Source organism: Natrix helvetica (assembly GCF_964273705.1).
Source record: "Natrix helvetica genome assembly, chromosome: 4".
In the NCBI taxonomy this organism is placed as follows: domain Eukaryota; kingdom Metazoa; phylum Chordata; class Lepidosauria; order Squamata; family Natricidae; genus Natrix; species Natrix helvetica.
This window is the reverse complement of record NC_138550.1, coordinates 130,753,009-130,774,852: the sequence shown is the minus strand read 5'-3', so window position 1 is coordinate 130,774,852 and position 21,844 is coordinate 130,753,009. Positions and strand designations below refer to the sequence as shown.

Genomic DNA, 21,844 nt, shown 5'->3' with positions numbered 1-21,844 from the left:
ATTATTTGTTTGTAAGAGAAGAACATCCTTCATCTGTTTTTAAATTTTGTCCCTATAATTCCATTATTTAAGTACATTCGATAATTGCATGCCAGTATTTTACAAGATAAAGCTAAGTGTATAGAGACAACAGTTTTATACATATTTACTGATTAATAGATTTTAGTAGGAATTAGATAACTATTTACATGTGAGGAAGCTATATTGTACATGTAAGGAACTTCAAGAACATATGCAAAATAAAAATTGTTAGGAAGATAAGATCATCAGCATTAAATCTGTACACTTGTTTAGGATAATTCTGAAAAGTGAAGGAAGATGATTAAAACTGGAGCTGTTAGCAGAGGGTTGGAAATGAAAGCTACGTAGGCACAAAACAACATAAAAGTCTATTTGCACAAATATCATACATCATATCTTGAGTTCAATGCAATAGGGGAAGTTTGGATAACTGGGCTATTTCAGAGGTTTTTCTTGTTAGAAGTTCATATGGATGTCCACAAACTGGATGTACCAAACTAGAGGATGCATTGTGGTTGCCCTGCTTTCTGTTTGAAATGTTTCTATCCTGTGAAGAATAGAAATGTTTCTCAAGGAAAGGATTGCTTTTATAAGAACTATCCTCAGAAGCAGATCACCATGTCTTCTGTTGCATTCTGTTGCACCCCACACAGACCTCTCTCTGCTGCAATACGATCTAGGGATCAAATCCTGCAGGTTGCCTTTGATGAGATACTTCCTAGAGATTCTGTTTGAACAGTTGTAGATTGCATACGGTAAAATGATTTCGTTTCTTCAAATATGTTTACATTATTGCTCTCAAACCAAGGTATTCATTCAATTTCAGATCCACTGCTAAGAGACTTTTGGGTGTATGAAGGCTCCCTCACGGTCCCACCCTGCAGTGAAGGTGTTACGTGGATCTTATTTAGATATCCTTTAACTGTATCCCAACTTCAGGTAAGGGTTGTCCTTACGACCACAGCCTGAAATTCTCAGTGAAAGGTTACAGCATGCAAATATATTGCAAGGCATTATACTTGCTTTTTTCCTGGAAATCTCATTAAATTGACCAGTTTATAGCTTTCAAAATAAAGGTTGTGTTATTAAAATGGAAAGGTCAGAAATGAAGAACTGTGGTTGCCATTTTGTTCGTTTATTATAAAAATGAAAACTTACTATGAAAGAGAGACAGAAAATAGAGGAGAAAAGAGAAATAAATAAATGCCAAGCAGTTTTCTTTAAAAAAAAAAAACCTTTACGCTTGTTTCCCTTAAAATAAACACTAGCAGATGTTTGAACAGATGTGCAAAATAGCCTTATTTGTGTGCTCCAGGACCTAATGCAATACTATCCAGTAGTTGCTGGCTAGTTTTGCTCTCCAGAGCCATTTCAACCAGTGCCAGTATGTTCCATAGCTGACCCAGAACTCACGTGAGTCTAGGGACAATTATCGATACATGCAATTTTCTCTTCATGGGAAACTTTGGTTTCTGCCTCTTTGAAAGGACTTTTTTTGAGTCATATAGGCTTCCTTCTTGTTACTATCCAGGAAGGACATGATTACAGCATTGCAAGGAAGTCCAGCAGGCAACAGATAGTTAAGGGCACATGCTATGTTTAATAGATAGACTGCAGGCCACCTGCTGTTCTTGTTTTAAACAGTAGTGTAGAGGCTACTGAACCAGACCAGGTTAATAGTATTTTGTTCTTCAAATCTCCTGACTTATTTCATTTGCATTGGTGGCAAGCAACTGTGTGCCAAACTAATTCTCATTTTCTTCAATGACTACCATTTTTATTTCATTAGTTATTTTAACTATTAGAGCAGTGGTTCTCAACCTTCCCAATGCCACGACCCTTTAATACAGTTCCTCATGTTGTGGTGACCACCACCCCCCCACCATAAAATTGGTGTCTCGGTTCCTAAGACCGTCAAAAATATGTGTTTTCTGATGGTCTTAGGCGACCCCTGTGAAAGGGTCGTTCGATCCCCAAAGGAGTCCCGATCCACAGGTTGAGAACCACTGTATTAGAGGATTTGGGGTTGTTTTTGTTACAAAAGACTAGCTTCTTAAAATGGCTACAGTGGTAGATTCTAGCTATATGGAGTGGAAATCCATCAGCTTCACAGATATTCCTCGGGTAAAGACATACCTTACTTTTAATGAAATGTGAACTTTAGGACATTCGTTCTAAGTGGCTGCAGATAAAAATCTGCTTCAGTCTGCTTACAACTGCACATGCCAAAGTGTACAGGAGCATCTGATTAGCATATTTTAAAGCAAAGAGTACCCCAAAGGTACTTTTTGAAAGGGCAACTGGACTTTCTTCTCATCCAAGAAACTTCTTCAGTTTGGACTGTCAGAAGTGCAGAAGTTCTGTCAAAACTGAAGAAGCTTCTTGGGTGAGAAGAAAGTCCAGTTGCCATTTCAAAAAGCACCTTTGGAACAACCATAGCATGGATGACTAAGAATCTCCAGTAGACAAAGAGTGATCCATTATCAAAGTTTTATATACATGTTTGGCTTCAGTATTTTCTTATTTATCATAGATGACCCATCATAATCTATACTAGAAAAACTAGTAGTTTCCATTCAAACTAAAAATCCCATAAACTGTAGAGGAATAAGTCATTACCAAGCATACTCAGTCACTAACCTCAGGGATTTTTTAATATATAAAATATGTCCTATATAAAGTTTTGACGCATTAAATTATGTGTACAGGTACTCTAGACTTCTTGCCACAAAATAGAAAATACTGATAAATATATACTTTATACTGTAGAGTTCTATACACATTAAAACAATGAGGATATGCAGACAGAAGCATTTTCCTCACTTAAAATAAAGAAGATTTAGAAGATCTCATTAGGAACATAAAAGAAAATAGAAAAATTTGGGATAATGTTACAGATTAGAAAGACAAAGGTGTTGTCAACAAGCATGGCAAAGATGGTTCAGTTTTCCTGAACTAAAGAATAGATAACAGTGGAGGAGGGGATTAATTCTAGGGCAAGGGTGTCCAAACTTGGGAACTTTAAGACTTGTGGACTTCAACTCCCAGAATTCCCCAGCCAGCCATGCTGGCTAGGGAATTCTGGGAGTTGAAGTCCACAAGTCTTAAAGTTCCCAAGTTTGGACACTCCTGTTCTAGGGAAAAGGTCCCAGGATAAGAATATTGCTATGATCAGAAAAATCAGAAAAGTTAAAAGTAGTAGATTTCACAGTAGCGATATATGGATCTGATAGCTGGATTTTTAAAAAGAAGACAAAAGAATAATATTGCTGAGAATTATGAATATGTAGGTAACTACTAAGTGTACCACAGAACTGCAAAAGAACTCATTCATTTTTCACAAAATAAAGCCTGACCTATTTGGGATATGTGGTGTACCTAGGTAATATTCTAGACAAAAATAATTACAAGGGTGGGACAGCATTGAGTAAAGACAACAGTTAAGGTAGATAGATGGGATCAAAGATATTACAGGGCTGTCTTGGAAGACCTACAAAATATTGCTGAAGATAGTTGAGATAACAAGCATTTGTCCATGCAGTCCCAGAAGAGAGTATTCAACATATATATTTATTCATTGCTGTTTCTTGTCTTCACTCATTCATTCTGCTGCTGCTGCTTTGTAGTAGTACAGCTATCATCTTCAATACTATTAACTTTACAGTATTCTGCTTTTTTCAGCAAGAAATCTTTCTGCTTTACATAAGGTCATTTCTAACAATAGTACATAGTTAAAATAGACCAGTGAAGGCGAACTTATGGCACACGTGGCACGCAGAGCCATTTGTCAGGGCACGCAAGGCGCTGCCCTGTCAGCTGGCCAGCGCGCATGCGCACTGGCCAGCTAGGTTCACCCTTTTTAAAAGCCATTTTTCACCCTCCTCAGGGTCCAGAGGCTTTATAGGAGCCTGGGGAGGGCGAAAAGAGGCTCCGGAGGCTTCGTGAGCTTCCCTGATGCCTTCAGAATGCTCAAAACGACCCTCCGAGCAAACCGGAAGTCACTTCCTGTTTGCTTGGAGGATCGTTTTGAGCGCTCCGAAGGCTTCAGGGACCGTCCAGTTTGCTCGGAGGGTCATTTGTAGAGCTCTGAAGGCGTCAGGGAAGCCTTTGGACGGTCCCTGACACCTCCGGAGGGCATCCAGGGGGGCAGGGGAGGCTGTTTTCGCCCTCCCCAGGCTCCTATAAAGCCTCTGGAGCCTGAGGAGGGCGAAAAAAGCATGTACAAATGGGGGAGTCATGCCTGTAGTGCACGCATGCGCACTGGGGGGGATCACACATTGCATTATGGGTGCGGCACGCCTGCACACGACCCACCTGCGCTCCCCCCACTTATAGCACGTGAGCCAAAAAAGGTTCGCCATCGCTGAAATAGACTGTTTACAAAATTTAACAATAAGAGCAGATCTTCCCTTCTCTATTTTTTGCTTATAGATCAGTTGATTATACAGTAATGTCTTCTTGGTGAGAAGTGGGACATTTCCTGCTTGGATAAAAAAAAATTGCCTCCTGTGTTTATGACACTTTCTATAATCCCCGTAAGGAAGGAAGAAAATCATTTTCCTCATTGACTGATATTTTCTCAGTAATTCTGGAATAATTAATCTCCTCCCGATTTCCTTTTTCTCTCCCATGTTCCAAAAATAAAAGACTTTGAAACACACTTAAGAAGCCATCTTCATGCATTTCTGATATTTTAGTATCTTTTTCCTATTTGAAATGTAACTCCCCATCTCAACTGCAAGGTGCACAATCTGGAACCCTCCATTATGAATCTGAATAATCTCGGGCTAGAATTCCATTAGATTTGTTTTCCAAAATTTTAAAAATCTGATTATAAAGAATATCTTTATTCAGAATGGCAGGTCCTGCTGGAAAAGAAGATACGTTTCAGTAGTACACTATATATAACATTGAATTAATAAATGTATTTTAGCTCTTTTCCTTCACTTCAACTCTTTACAAACGTCATCCATATAAAGGGAAACTACTAAAACTACTAAAAATAAATTCCATAAAAAAATCATGTGCTTACATTGTCCAGGTGATTCATTTTAAAAGCATATTGTTCTGTGGAAGACTTAGTTTTGCCTACTTCTCATAAACCCTTTCTTTATTTTTCTGTTTTTAAATGGTCAATTTTGTCCTGGTTGTCCAACAATTGGTGTGTCTCCTTGTGAAATATAAGGCTTAGGCCCAGGGTACCTGCGAGACCACCTACTGCCACCAGTAGCCTCCCACCGTCCAGTACGATCCCACAGAATTGGCCTCCTCAGGGTGCCGTCGGCCAGACAGTGTCGGCTGGTGACCCCCAGGGGGACAGCCTTCTCTGTGGGAGCGCCTTCCCTCTGGAATGAGCTGCCCCCGGAGCTTCGCATAATCCCTGACCTCCGGTCCTTCCGACGCGCCCTAAAAAGTTGGCTTTTCCAGCAAGCCGGCCTGGCCTGTTAATTTTAACTTATTTTAAATGTATTGTCTTTTAAATTCGGTTTGTTTTTTGGATATGCATTTTTTAAAAACTTTTGGGATGTGTTTTTTTTTAATGTTGTACGCCGCCCTGAGTCCTTTTGGAGAAGGGCGGCATATAAATCCAAATAAACAAACAAGGCTCATGTTACGATTAAGCAAGAATAGGCTATCAAAGCTTAGTCTTCAGTTAGAATAGTCAGGTGGCTTTTGTGTAGTTGGTTCATTTCAGCCTTGTAATCATGTCATAAAACAAAGGAATGGAAACCTGTCGAAATGTTGGTACATTGCCAAGTTCACAAAGAATTTTTTTTTAATTTCTATTTTAATCCAATTTCTGTTGGAAACAATCACTAGTTTGATACAGTAAAATCTATAATGCCTCAAAAGCCTTCCTCAGAAGGTGATAAGAAGATGATAAGAAATTTAAATTTTAATGTGGGAAGAAGGGAAATGAATTAATGCACGGGGAGTACCTGATACACTTTATTTCTTTATTTTAGTTCATTTTAATTCAGTTTAAATGTATTTTTGGTTGAATTTTTTTTAAAAAAGCTTTGTATGTCATAACAATTGAAATGGTGGGATGATGTTAAAGAGAGAAAAAATAAATAGAATTTTTAAAAAATCTATATCTTTAACAGCTTTAACTACTAATTGAGGGAGTTAAATATCAATTTCCTTGTTTTATTAGATAGAAGAGTTTCGAGGACTGAAGAATCATATTAAAGGAGCGGAGCTCCTAGAAGGTTGCGATGGAAATTTAGGAGATAATTTCAGACCAACACAGCCACTTAATGACAGAGTCATAAGGGCTGCTTTCCAGTAGCAGAGACAAATAATTAAAAAAGAAAAAGAAATGAAGTCAAAATATAGGTAAGTGAAAATAAAAATACTGACTTGTATAAAATATGACTTCTGTGCTAACTTCAGCATAATTTCCTCTAAAGACATATTCATTCCTTTTGGAGAAGTGGAAAAGTATAATATCTGTACATTGTGTTTTGACCATATTTTCAATATGATATGAAGTCATTTTTAAAGTCAGAGAATCACAGAGCTGAAAGAGGACATTTATACCTTAAATCCAATCTTGTTCTGTGCAAAAAGTCTTAATATAGGATTCCCTGGCAAATAACAATTCGGCCCTTTTATTTTAGCATATCCAATGAAAAAGGAGCTCATACCCTTTTTGACTATTTGTTTCCATTTTTGTCAATAAATTGTTCTTACTATTACAATTTTCCCCTAATATTCATATTTTCTAATATTTTTTCCAATATTAGGAAATATTTCTTAATATTTTCATTTCATTTAAATCCATTATTCTGTGTTCTGTACTCTGGAATGGCAGAACATAAGCCTTGACCTTTGTCAGATGCTCTTTTCAGACATTTGAGAATGATGTCATGTTCCTGCCAATAATCTTCTCTTCTCAAATTTGTAATTATTGTTGATAACTTTTAGGGCAGGCCCTTATAATTAGCTTATAGCTTATACAGATAATTCTTGACTTAAAACCATCACTTAACACTGCTGTGTTCCCTTAACAACATGGATTCCCTTAACAGCTATGCTGATATATCCTAATAAAAAAAAGATCAAATCTGGTCACATGCGTACTTTGACTTATGACCGCAATGACTTAAAACAAGAAATCTACTCCCAATTGTGGTCATAAGTTGAGAACTACTTGTAACTAAAAACCTAAAAGTAATAAATTTTATCATTTAACAGGATCACATAGCATTTTAACTATCTCAGGGTTTTAAGGTTTGGAGAAATAAAACAATCCTTATAGCATGCTTAGCTGAAAGTTAGGAGGTTAAGACAATTGTTTTATGATGGCAGGGCTATCAGCTAAATGAATTGCCCTGTGCCCAATTTTACGATGGGCCAAGCAGCAGAATCTCAAATTGCAATGGTAATAATTAATCTACAAAATGCTAGTCTTATAAATGGTATTGTAATTCATATAGTTTTTACTCTCATAATGGACAGAACAAAGGGGGTGGCTGAACTATTAAATTCTACAAGATCCCTTTCTTTAATCTTGTTTCTTCAGCAGTTCTTCAGCAGTTCTTCTCATCAAGAAGATGAGATAGTAGATCTCCATTGTTGGACCATTTTTAAAATTCTGGGCAAAGCAGCTTCAGGATTGCTGGAAATGCACTGGGAGCACAATACTGAGAAAGATGAAAAGTAATGTTTTCCCCACTGCACCTTTTAAAAAATTAAATCCTCTCAGTTGTTGCTCTTTGTTTTATTAGGGAACAGATGTTTCTCAATGTTTCCCCTAATGAGGAAAATAGTGCTGGAAATCGGGGGAAACTACCACTTAGAAAAATTCAAAGGAAAAGTTTTAAATCTTTTATTCTGGCAAAGTGTCCGTTCAATATGGGATGTTCAATAGTTGATTTTGAAATAAATGATAACACTGATTTTGGATCTCCAACGTATCATTTAGCTTGTTTTTGTCTGAGAAGAAATGAAGGCCGCATTTTGGCTGCAATTTTTTAAATAACTTGCAATTTTAGAAGCTAATAATAGAACTGAACATGGAATATATTAATATTCATGGAAGGCTATATTCAGTTAGAATTGTAGAATATAAATGTCAAGTTTTTCATATTATTTTATCCCACACTGGTTCAAACATTTAACCTTATATCAAATTGTATTTAGTGATTTTGCATTATTTTGTGTTTTGGATGCACATCACAATCATGCTAGACAGAATTACAGAGTAATGGAGGTTTCTGCAGTATTTGCCTGTATCTATGGTTGCAAATTAATCTAAGAATTCATTAGGATATCACACTAAGCCATAACAAAGCAGTAAAGCTGGTGCCTGACATTCAGATCATGCTCTTTGCTTACTTTCATAGAGGTAGCTAACCACAAATGGATTTCCTTCTGTAGCTTGCTAACTGGATTGCACAGACTGTGAACTCTAACTTACAACTTTGGCTTGTTCAAATAGGAATTTTAATTACACAATGAACACGGTGAAAAATATATTAACTATGATATACTACGTTATTTTTCATCTCCCAGACCCTTGATTCTGATCTAAGCCAATTGATCTTGTCTGAAGATTTTGTGGTCCTTTGACTTGCCTAAAAGCTATTAAAAAGAGTCACCCTAGATTTTTTTCTGAATAATGGATCACATTGCTGGATACTTTTCTGAAGACACTGAACTGAATTTTTCTAGCAAGGAGTATGATTCCCCTTTGAACTGACATATTGACTTAATATGATTTGCTTCAGTAGAAATGGCTGAAGATGTAATGTGGAGCCATTTATCAATTACACAGCGCAAAGATATAATCTTGAAGACTGTTTCTTTTTATCTAAAGGCTAACAATAGTTCTGAGACTACATTGTCGTATAAGAGCTTACATAATTTTAGGCTTATATTGGAATAAAGATCTGTGATATTGCACAAGGTTTGGTGGAGCTTTTTTTAAAATAATCTTCATTCTCATTCTACTATTTGCTTGTTGGCATCTATAGTTTTCCAACTGCTTCAAGTCAATTCCAATACTCTCCATTAATTGAATGTATATTCACTTGGTGTAAGACTGCTTGTAACTGAGTGTAGTATATGTGCACATTAATGTTATTATATGAAAACTGAATGTAATGGCTTCCTATAAAGGAGAAGTGATTGAATCTATTTCTGTTATGAGCCCTTTTATGTTCTGTCCTAGAAGCAAAGCACATACGTAGCAGTGGAAACGCAAGATAATTTGATGTGTCCAGTGACAAATAGCAGTGGAATGACTTCATCCTGGAAGTGCTATGAAGCTTGTGTATGTCATATTGTCACAAATTGTCACATAAAGGCGCGATGTGAGAAAAATAGTTTGTTAGTAATTGATGGTTGTAGAATCTGTTGTGTTAAATCACTAGTTCTTAAAACACTTCAAAGTGTTTTAATACTTAATTCCTTTTCTACGTTCCACCCAAAATAAGATATGTAGGACACTCATATTTATGTTGTGATATGTGATATGGATAAAAGATGAAAAAGGATACTTCAAAGGACTTAAATTTACAGAGTACCTTCTTTTAAATATGTATGTATTTTCATGCTTGTATCATTCTGACACCATATAAATTATTCACAGTAATAACTTATCACAATAACACACAGAGGATTTTGGAGATTGCAGTTACTGAACATGCACTTAGACATGACTGTTTGATATATCTTATGAAAGAAAGCATACCCATGAAGAATTTATGAGAAAGAATGAAATATTCAATTATTTTGTTTTTGTTTTCTGGATCTAAAATAGTTCCTTCTTTTTTAAATACTGCCCGGAAAAAAAAAGACCACTAATTTAGCCAAGGGATTTATTCTTTAAGAAAACAATAAAAAGTTGAACTCAGAAACTTCTTGAATAAAGAAGAATAGAGATTAATCTAGGGATCTTGATTAATGCAACGATTGTCAGAGGAACTGAAAATCTTGTCCAGTAAAGAAACGAACCTGGAAAATAGAACTAAAGATGCAAGAGATCAGGATGGGGAGAAAAAATTCCAGAAATAAATTTGCAATTAGTCCTAACAACAGCAATAGGAACTAGGATTTCCATTGCTAAGCAATGCATTCATAATGTGTGACATCATAAAACTGCATTGCTTAGTGATGGCAATTCTGACAGTTCCTATTGCTATTGTTAAATGAGGATCATGGGTGGTGAAATGACAAGACTGAGTGGCTCACAATCTGTCTAGAACGTGGCTAAGTGTTTGGTGTGGTGCATTGCAAGCATGGTCATACGAGGGGTGGCTGTTGCCAAGTTTGGAAAGGCACCCAGATGATTGCCATGGCACAACAGAAGTGGGGGAGGAACTGTTGCCTGAGACAGGAGTGTGCACAACTGGCTCATACTTTGTAGCGGGGCTCCGCAGAAGAAAAAGCAATGAGAGTGGCACTGACTTACAGGAGTGAATTATGACCATTGACTTTGCTTGTAGGAAACTGGCAGGGAAGATTGCAAACAGAACTTGACCAGAACCTTGAGGACCAGTCATAAGTACCATATGTTCAGCACCATCATAACTTTCATTGGTTGCTGAATGAGTGGTTATTAATTGAAGCATAATTGAAAAAAGTCACTGTGGAGAATTGCAATGTGTTGAGACATTAAATGGAAAGAACTGGAAACTTCTGCAATGAAGAGTGTTGGTATAACTGAATAAACTTTCCCTCTATCGTATTTTATTTGCTATTTGTTTGGGGAAGTATTTTGAAGCAAGTTCTGAAAAACTTCTGGTCTTCTCTTGCAAGTGACATTTTTTATATACTGATTCTATGGGGCAGAATAATGGGACAGATTAGTATCAATATCAGTATATGTACAAAAGTGTGGAACTTAATTATGCTGCCAGGATTTTCATCATCGATAGTTGTGGACTTCAACTCCCAGAATTCCCCAGCCAGCATAGAGTTCAGAATCAGAATAGAGCTGGAAGGGACCTTGGAGGTCTTCTAATCCAGCCTCCTGCTAAAGCAGGAAATCCTATAGCATTTCAGACCAGTGATGTCCAGTCTCTTCTTAAAAACCTACAGTGATGATGTATCCACAACAGGGGTGTCAAACATTCAATGACACATTATCACATGACGTATCACAACTTTTCCCCCCTTCGCTAAACTGGGAGTGGGTGTGGCCAGCACGTGACGGATCTGGCCTGTGAGATTGACACCCTGATCCACATCTGAAGGCAAGCAGTTAACCAGTTATTTGTCCTTACTGTTAGGAAGTGTCTCCTCAATTATAGATTGCTTCTCTCTGATTAGTTTCCATCGTTTCTTGTCCTGCCCTCTGGTATTTTGGAAAATAAATTAATTTGTGGCAGCCTCTCAAATACTGGAATACTGCTATCATGTCCTCCCAGTCCTTCATTTTTCTAGACTAGCCAACCCTGCAACTGTTCTTCATATATTTTTTGTCTCCAGGCCTTTAATGATCTTAGTTGTTCTTCCTTGCACTTTTTCCAAAGTCACAATATCTTTTTTGTAATATGTTGACCAAAACTGGACGCAGTATTCCAGGTGTAGTCTTACTAAGGCTTTATAAAGCGGTACTAATACTGCTTTAAAAGTTGAAATTCAGTTATGAGTTGAAATCCAGATCTTTTAAAGTTGTGACGTTTGAAAAAACAGTGCCTTAGACTGTAAGGTAAAGTTAATGAATATTTGAATGCTGTTTTACATTCTTACATACAGCGTAGTAGAACTGCACGGGGCTCTCTGAAGGTTGACTTAATTTGAAAGAGTTTCAATTGGATTACCTCTATAAAACCAACCTTCATATTATTTCAAGGATTTAAATAAATTCTGAAGAATTGAAGAAGCTTTTTAGATGAGAAGTAAAAACTTTTCAAAGAAAACAACAAGAAAATACAGTTGCCTTTTGGAAAAAGCTCCTTTGGGTGAACTTATACGCTAGTTTGCTCTCTGTCAAATATCCTTTACTTGCTACAGGTGTATAGATTAACTTTTTCCAACTATCTGATAATTATGTTATTTCTCAGAGTTGATGATATATTTTAGTTAGAGCCTTCACATATGATTCTTCTGTTGCTTGACATATTTCTTCGAAAATTCTATCTATTACTGTAGCTTTTTGACTTGGCACTAACTGGAATGCTGATCTAACTTTATATTTTAGTACCAGAGGTTCTTGAAAAAAGGGAATGTCTTTTAAGGTAGCTTAGATATTAATACTTCTACCATACAGAATGTCAGCAGATGCCTTCCCTCTTTTTTAGATACTCTTTTGATCAATTATTATCTGTCTATTGCTATTCTTTTACATACCAATTCAAGATTGGAGCCTCTTTCTGAGTTCAGAGATCTTTGGGAGGCTTTCCTTGTTTTTTCCTGTCTCTTTTAATTTTTGATCTCTTTACAGATGCCATTGTAATTTCTAACAGCTCTCTGAAATTCTTTGTTAAGTTCCTTCCCTAGATGTATTTCTTGGCCTTGGGTTTCTCTTCTAGGCAATTTCCATCATTTATTCGTGGTCTTTGGCAGTCTCTTTTCAAATTCTTCGTTAACAACTTCTTTGATTTCTTTCTGATTTTCTTCTAGTTCTCAATTGATGAGGTTCGGGAATTCCAAGTGATTCTTGATATTTTTCGTGAAAGTGATGGGTATAAGATGAAGACTATATCATATCCAATTCCAATGTAGCACATTAGCCATGTATCATTCTAAGCCTCATCAAATGAAAAAGTGTGTAATTTAAAAATTGTCAGATACGAACTAAAGAAGCAAGTTTACTGGAATAAGAATACAAAAAAAGCCAATATGATTTCAAGTGTAAAAGCAATATATTGTTAGCTTGATGCAATCATATAACTAAAAAAGAAAATGTGACTACTCCCTAAAGTGTTATTTTTTATATGTTAATACAATCAGATATTAATTTTTAACAAATGATTAAAGGAACATGCATTGATGTAATAATTTTTAAATGTCCAAGAATTTGTATTACTTCATATTCTATATATCTACACTACCTTTAATAAAATTCATTTTTGATCGATACTTTACAGACAAGTTTCATTTCTTTAATATTGGGAATATATTTCTTACATCACTCCAACTCAGTTTCATTTAGTTTTATTTAGGAAGAAGTACTCAGCTTGAACAAGTATATAATGTTTAAATACAATTATGGACTAATTAGCTACTCAATCACTCTTACATCACACCAGGGACTGGCAAGAAATAATGGAGCTATTGTACACAAGTATATAAGAGAGCTGTGTTAATTAGTTTAGTGCTAATTGAGGCCGAGAAAGTATATGCTTGTCCTAAGAGATTTTAGCAAAAGCCATTATAATTGCAATGTTGCAGTTTAACTTTTTATATCTTGACATGGAACTTGCACACTAGGCCATGTTCTAAATTAAGTGATATATTTCTGTTTTCTTGTAAGTACTTAGGTAATATTTTCTCAGAACTTTGTTCAGTAATAAGTTCTTCTACAATCAATAGTGAAATAATGTGCCTTTTACTCACATTAAAAAGTGATGATTTAAAAGGCACAATAATATAAGTGAGCAGAAATGTGTAGAATAGAAATCATTACAGAAACTCAGTCCTGTCTAGAAGATACAAAAGACAAATATCCCATCCAACTACAGGCATGGCCAAACAGACAATGAAAATATATGTGTGTTGTCTAATGACAATAAAATCTTTATAAAGCCTTAATAAAATGTATGCAGTGTTTTGCTTCACTGGACTATATTCATTTCACCAAACTGGTGAGCCTGAAAAATTAGTAATTTGATCTAGAAACCAAATCTTTCATGATAGAGAGAAAGGCACCAGTGAGACTTTTGGTCTTTTGCAGGAATTTACCCCACTTCCTAATAGTCCAAGCTTTAATTTAAAAACTGTTTTGAAAATGGCTGTCCTGAAGAGTTAATGCCAAAGGGTGTATGTCCATTTTAGAAAATGTTGCTCTTTAGCCTAATGGTAACTTCACTTCATGTGGGTATGTGTCAAAGAGGAAAATAAGTTGGTGCTCTTTGCATATTTCCTATCCTATTTGCCCGCTTGCTATCATCTCTGTCAATCTTCTCATTCAGTTCATATGGATCATCTTTATTTGAGTAAGTCTTCTTAGATATGTGCACAATTTCTCTGCTGCATGCCACCACTCTGTCTTCTTGCTGCTAATGTTTTTCTTCATTCAATTTCCCTGTGTTATTGTTCTCCATCTTCACCTTTTGCCCATACTCTACTTCTTTCTGAATGTGTTGTTTTACCCTTCTTCATCTTCATCCCACCTCCTCTGCACTTGCTTTCCTCTCTGTTATCAGCCACAGAAATTAGTGGTTGTTCAGAGCCGGTCATAGAATTGGAAGTGGGGGACAACCATTCTTTGAACCACATTGTGCTCCTGGGCATTGATTTCATGGGACTGCCATTGATGGCAACTGGAAATTTAGAATTAAGCCCAACTGATTCATCCAGTAACAATAGACTACGGAATCTTTTTAGGGCTGAAATGAAACTGATCAATAGTTTGTTATGATAAAAATTTGGTATTCAAAGGGAAAAATTAAATGCAAGAAAAGAATACTAGGATCACATTCAACTTTCAGTTACAGAAGTGGCTTAATGATATTAAAATTAAGACAGCCAGTCTACAGACCAACTGCATTCCTATGAATGTTTATTTGCATATCAATAAAAACAAAGTAGTCTGGATGTTTTATTGGTGTGTGTATGCAGAATTTCTTATTCCACATATAGTCCCCTTAAGCAAAAACAGTACAAGAAAAAATAATTATTGTTAAAACAGATTGGTGTAATCTATAAAGCATAAAGTTGACCTAGGAAGTTGCTGAGGAAATCTGGGTGACAATGTATTAAAGTTTGAGGAATGTGGAGACCTGATGACTCTCAGCATTATTACACAAACTAAATTTTATAATCCCAAATGGAAATCTTGCACAATACTTCGCAGGCACAGAACTCACTTTTCTAATTTTATACAAAAGATTTCAGTGATATGGACATATCTATAGCACTTCTATATCCCATTCAAAATGTAGTCTTTTTACTTTTCTGTTCTTCAAAATGGAGACTTGAGATTGCACTTGAAAGATGGTCTGGAATAAAAATAGCTAGCCGAAGAAGAAATTTTGTAAATTTCCAAATGAAAAGGTTCTGCTACAAAAGTCAGGAATACATGAAAATCTGTTCATACGAATTCTACCCCATTTCCATCTGCAGATTTTCTTCTGACTTACACTGATGTGAGAAAGGACCATCAGATCTGCCCTGCCACAGAAGAATCTCTGTCAAACCACCTATCCTGCTGTCATGAAACTCTTTTCAGTCTTCACTGTCTCCCTGCCTGGATATAAACAGTCTTTCAAACTCACTATGGAATTTCACTAACATAATTGTTCCATTCTCTTCTCAGACGGGGAAGACAATGCTGCCACAGTGCCTTTGAATGAGAAATGGAAGCGCTGGAGGCTCCTGCTTTGCTTTCCTTACAAAGCCTGCTTTGTCTGCCTTCAGCTAATTCAGGAATGATAGACAGCTGTGACAGTTGGCCTATCCACATGGTCCAATGAAATTCTGGGAATGAGCTTTATGTTACAAGATGAAAACACATTAAATCGTCCAACATGCTTTCTTAACTTTTTATTGCTCACGAGGCTCTGGTTTTGTCCCGCACTCCTCTGTTATGGCCTATATTTTTCTGCATGTTTGATGGAAAAATAATGAACAGCAGCAGGTATATCAGATGTATCCGTTACTTTTTTAAATAGCAGTTTTGAATGTTCAAATCACTTCTATTCGTCCAGAGCATGTAAATGAAAATATGGATTAATAGCTTATGAAGAAAATAAGTTATTATTTTTACAAATAAAAAAGAGGTTACTTAATCAAAAGGTAGACATCAACTGATGAAATATCTAGAAAATAAATATGCTATTTCAATTAATTTTGAGTATATAGTAGAGGCTGAATATATATGTCAAATATATTGCCTATTTATACTTTTCCTCCATGAATAGAATGAAAATTATTTTCAGAAAAGTGCATCCAGAAAACTTACAACTCTTATTCTGTAAATGGAAGTTTGTTCTTTCTTTGAATGAAGCAAAAATGTAGCCTCCAAATCATCAAAATGGCTTGATTTTTACAGTCCGTGAAGATTAGTATTGGATCCACAGCAGTGGAAGTGACATGGAAGTGACTGGGAAGATTCAAAATTTTGTTTAAGTACAGAGGCCACTATATTTCAAGTCATATTGTATATTCATTGAACCTAATAATGTCTTGCAGCACTCATTTAAACACTGCTTCCCAAACTTGGGTAAATTACCCAAAATTGGGTAAACACGTTTTTTCTTTAGGTAACGACATATGAATCCATTACCTGATCATGGCAGGGACATATAAATAAGGACAAAACTGATTACTGAAGTGAATGAAGAAAAAAGTTTGAAAAGCATTTCCTGGCAATTGCAGTTACCCAATATTGTGAACCTAAAAACCTAGTGGTAGACCTTTGGATTTCTGTAAAACTCAAAAGAGAGGACTTTACAATTTAAGCTTTATCTCATTAAAATTTTTCCTATATCAGTAGCTAGAAAAAGATTGCACAGGTGTCCTTTCCCATATTATCTTAACAGTCCAGCCTTATGATGTTGAGGTTGATGTTGTTGTGGCTGCTAGAAATGTGAGATGCAGCAACCATGGCTTTATACAAAAGACATACACTACAACCAATGCAACTGAAGAACTTGGTTTGAATGTCATTGTCCCTTTGTAAGTCTTTCCTTCCCCATTAACCATCTTTTCATTTCAGCCGTGCATTTATCATGAAGGTTGAGCCCTCTATCATCATTGCTATAGTATTCTATTGTAAAAAATGACTGAGAAATAGACCATCTCTACTGAGAAGCAAGATTGATGAGAAAGAAAATGATGTATAAAGCCAAAAAAAAAAAACCTAGCTAAAGTCATCAATCTGTTTTTCTTAAGGGGAATTCTTAAGGGAATTTACTTAGAAAAAAAAGGAACCATTGCTCCTTTCATCTCAGCATGCTTTCAATAACTTGAGAACTTTGTTGGGCTAAATGCAATATTCAAATCAAGCCTGTATTATGTTTTTTTCCAGTTTCCATAATTATTATAAACTATAGCTGGTGAAATTTAAAAAAAAATCTGTGCCTTCATAAATGCAAACAACATAGTGAAGGTTGCTGAAGGGTTACCAGTGTTAAGGGCAGAATGAAGGCTAAGTCCCTGCTGGTTGGGAGTTATTTATTTATTTATTTATTTTATTTATTTATTCACATTTCTAAACCGCCCCCTCTCCCAAAAAGGGACTCAGGGCGGTGTACAGTCCACAATAAATCACAGATAAAATACAAATATAAATAGGGTTATAAATATATGTATGTATGTATGTGTGTGGAGGAGGTTAAAATTAAGAGTCCTGTACAGAAGAATAAATAAATATGAAGCTAAAAGCCCTAAAAACAATTAAAACTAAAACATTACCCTTAAAATAACCAGATGAGAATATACTACCAGGAGTTCATAGATGTAACATTTATAATCATGCCAGGCCAGCTAGTCGGAACAGGTGAGTCTTCAATTTTTGACGGAAGGAGCGGAAGTCCGAGGTGGTTCTAATGTCGGGGGGGAGGTCATTCCAGAGGGTTGAGCCCATCACAGAGAAGGCTCTACTCCTCGGCGCCGCCCGCTGGCATTGCCTAGTGGACGGCACCTGGAGAAGGCCCTCTCTGTGAGAGCGGATTGGCCGCAGGGATGTATGTGGGAGGATGCGATCCCGCAAGTAACTAGGTCCTGAGCCATGGAGCGCTTTAAAGATAGTAATCAGGACCTTGAAACGCACCCGAAAAACCACAGGTAGCCAGTGCAGCTCGCGCAGGAGCGGTGTTACGTGGGAGTATCTAGACCTCCCCATGATAACCCGCGCGGCCGCGTTCTGGACTAGCTGCAGTCTCCGGGCACGTCCCAAGGGAAGCCCCATGTAGAGAGCATTACAGTAATCTAGGCGAGACGTCACCAGCGCATGAGATTTGGTTATACGTTGTTTTGGGAGCCATTCATGATTCTGTTTCTGTTTTTCAAAACAATTTAATTGAAGAACTGCCCAGAATTGTTGGAGTTATGCAGCCTATATATTGTTTAAATATAAAATAAATAAGTAAATAAAATGATCATTGGTGGGTATCAGTGTTTCTCAAACTTGGCGACTTTAAGTCCTGTGGACTTCAACTCCCAGAATCTCCCAGCCAGCATAGCATAGTTGAAGTCCACAGGACTTAAAGTCGCCAAGTTTGAGAAACACTGGTGGGTATGATCAAGGGTGGGTGTGGTGGTTCATTTGATTTTCTGGGAAGTGACATGGAATATTTCCTCTGGCCTCTCAGGATACTGTCAGAGTGTGTTGCAGAAATCAAATCCAGAAAGCAAGCACAGGTAACTGATTCAGCAGGATCCATTACATCTTTATATATATAATATAACACACAAGACATAATATACAATACCAAGAGTGGTTCTTCCAATGTGGTAGAGAGAGAGGTTGGGTTTTGTTTCAGTTCAGAGCTCAGATTAGTTGCAGCTTTAGTACAGAAGTTAAACTAAGACACACCCAGATTCCTAGCTGTCTCCAGCAAATACTGTTTCAGTTTCCAAATAGTCCCCATTGGCTGATCCAGTTGCCATGTCTATTCATTGACTGACTTTGTTACCATGTCTCTGCCAATCATGAACTCTCATCCACGCTGACAGTTACTCCCTGCAATTGCAGTTTCATTTCTTTCTTTCTTTTTTCTTGGACAGAATTCAGAGGTGGTATTCAGCAGGTTCTGACCAGTTCTGGAGAACCAATAGCGGAAATTTTGAATAGTTTGGAGAACCGGTAAATACCACCTCTGACTGGCCCCGCCCCCAACTATTGTCTGCCTCCCGAGCCCGAGTTGATCGGGAGGAAATGGGGATTTTGCAGTAACTTTCCCTTGGAGTGGGGAGGGAATTGAGATTTTACAGTAAACTTCCCTGCCATGCCCACCAAGCCATGCCATGCCCAGTAAATCACACCCACAGAACCGGTAGTAAAAATGTTGAATCTCACCCCCCTGGGACAGATCCATTCCTAGGTAACCCTGGAGAGTACCAGAATTTAAGCCTCAAATTTATTTATTTTTTAAATTAGAAGCATTTTTTAAAAATAAAGAGATGAACAGGCACTAAGGAAAAGTCTGCACATCCACTGAGGCCCACAAGCTTGGTGGATGACCTTAGGGAAGTTACTGTGGTCATTTTTAAGTAAACATCTCATTTTTAAAAATCAGGTTTGATAGATTTATCGCAAACCTGAGGAATCTTTGTTCATTTATTTATACGCAGAAGAAAATTAAATATACACTTATTTTATAGTTTTTTTAATAAAAAAATCTGTTATTTTAGATAAATTCTAGTATCCTGAAAAGTTTTTTTTTTAGCGATTGGATTATGAATGCACCGTCTGGGCCACATTAAACTGGACAAATTATGCCCCTGATTCAGAGAGAAGGATTCATAGTTATCCGGGGGCTCTTTGTGGTTGCACATGACAAAGTTGGCTTCAGAGCTGGACCAAAGTGCTCAGGGATCATGCTTGGGTAACATTTAATGATAGAAATAGTGAATTTCTCTCCCTTTAGGAATCTCAGTATCATTAAAGGCTGAAGAATAGAGCTACTACCCTTTTTCCAGTTTGCTTTATAGCTTTGGAGATTGCAGTGTTAAAGTAATAACAGAAACTTCAGTAAACACAGGAAAAGAGCACAGGAAAGTAATATAATGGTTTCTTTAAAAGGGAGACATTACATCATTTGCTCAGCAACTCATTCCCCCTTTCACAGCCAAGATACTATAGGCAGTCCTAGATAAGAAACTTGTTTTATCTGGAGAACAAATACAACTCAGATTCTAGAAGAAAACTGGCTATGCTATTACTTGTGCCTGATTCATTGATCTATGATAACCCTTTTTAACCGGTTGTTTTCTAAGTTTATTGCCCTTGGAGCCCCTCTTATTTAGGGTAGGCCTGCTTTCTCCTTTTGGTATAAGAATCTGGAAGGTGAAGTAGGTGCAGAGACGCGTAATTGTCTATTTGGGTGCAAGGAATTCTAGAGAGGTATGGTTTCATGCCTTCCCCCTACATTTGACTCATTATTGTTTGTCTATCAGAAGAACCGCTCTATAGATGATGCACTTTCAAGTGTGCTTCATCTAAACTTGGTGCATCTGGAAGAGAAGAATAATCATGTGCCAGTGCTGTTTGTTGATTTTAGCTTGGTGTTCAACACAATCATTCCTCAGCATTTGGTGAACAAACTGGGCCTATTTGGGTTTTAATACTGTTTTATGTAATTGGATATTGGGTTTACTTATTGATAGGCCCCAGTTTGGAAGAACAGTTTCCAACTCCATCTCCTTGAATACAGGTTCCCCCTGGGGCTGTATCTTGAGTCCACTCTGTTCACCTTGATGACCCATGACTGTTGTGCCAAATCTGCTCTGAATCATATGGTGAAGTATGCAGATGACAAGGCAGTGGTGGGTCCTATCCAGGACAACAGTGAACATGCTTATAAGGAATAGGTGAAGGCTCTGGTGGACTGGTGCAATAAAAAATAAATAACCTGGTTCTAAATGTTAATAAAACAAAGGAGATCATTGTATATTTTAGAAAAATCCAGCATAGTCATACTCCACTCAGTATCAAGGATGCAGCTGTAGAGGTGGTCAACAGTATTAAGTACCTGGGGGGTACAGATAACTAACAATCTGAACTGATCTCTCCACACATCCTCAGTGAAGCATGCAAACCAGCTTCTGCATTTCCTGTGTTGGATGAGGAGAGCACATCTTTCTCCTTCTGTCCCAGCCACTTTTTACAGAGGCACAATTGAGAGTGTTTTAATAAACTGCATCACTGTTTGGTTTGGTGGCAGCAGTGTCTCAGATAGAAAGTCCATACGGAGAGTGGTAAGGACAGCGGAGATTATAGGAAGCCCGCTTCCTGTTTAGGATACTGCTTATAAGTGCTATGTGTTTAGAGCTCAAAGCATTGTCAGTGACCCCACATACCCACTTTACAGTCTGTTTCTGTTGCTCTCCTCTGGGAGGAGAATTTAAAGTATTTCTAGCAGGACTAACAGATTTTGTAACAGCTTTGTTCCCTATGCCATCTTTCTGGTAAATTTGCCAGATTTGTTTTTCTTGCCATGGACATGTATATATCTGAATTGGACTGTATTGTTTATCTGTGTCATATAATATATGTGGATATATGCATAAGATTTTATTTATTCATTTTGTCATGTTTATGTAGTGTATATTGGAGGTGGTGATTCTTTGAGAGCTATATGCAATGAAATTTCATTTTAATGTATGCCAATTAGTGTACATTCAAAATGATAATAAAGTTATTCTATATAGACATCAGAATCAGGTATAATATATTATGTGATTTACAGATAAATACATGGACTAATTTGCTGGTGATATCTAATCTTCTCTTCCTACATGTAAATTTAAACATTGAGCTGAAATGATATATGGTCTCCTGTTCGAGTCGGGGGTTGGATTAGACAACCTCCGAGACCCCTTCTAACTCTATTATTCTATATTCTATGTTCTACATGCTTCTGATTGTGTTCAGGATAACACATTTATTCTGCATTAGCAGTCCATAGAGTACTGTTCTCTGGGGAGAATTTTTTCAAATACCGTATAATGGAAACTATTTGAAAGGGAAGGTGAAAAATCT

The 21,844-nt window shown here is 36.8% G+C and overlaps 1 protein-coding gene across 1 annotated transcript in view; it reads left to right on the top strand.

The window, feature by feature from the left end:
* CA8 (carbonic anhydrase 8) overlaps positions 1 to 13,056 on the top strand; it is a gene marked incomplete at its 5' end in the record, with an annotated part of 60,955 nt that extends 47,899 nt beyond the window's left edge. Inside the window, 3 exon segments of the mRNA XM_081952789.1 lie at positions 848 to 960; positions 6,179 to 6,360; positions 9,200 to 13,056. Coding sequence (XP_081808915.1) covers positions 848 to 960; positions 6,179 to 6,313 — 248 coding nt within the window. The 3' untranslated portion in view covers positions 6,314 to 6,360; positions 9,200 to 13,056.
* Positions 13,057 to 21,844: the final 8,788 nt, after the last annotated feature.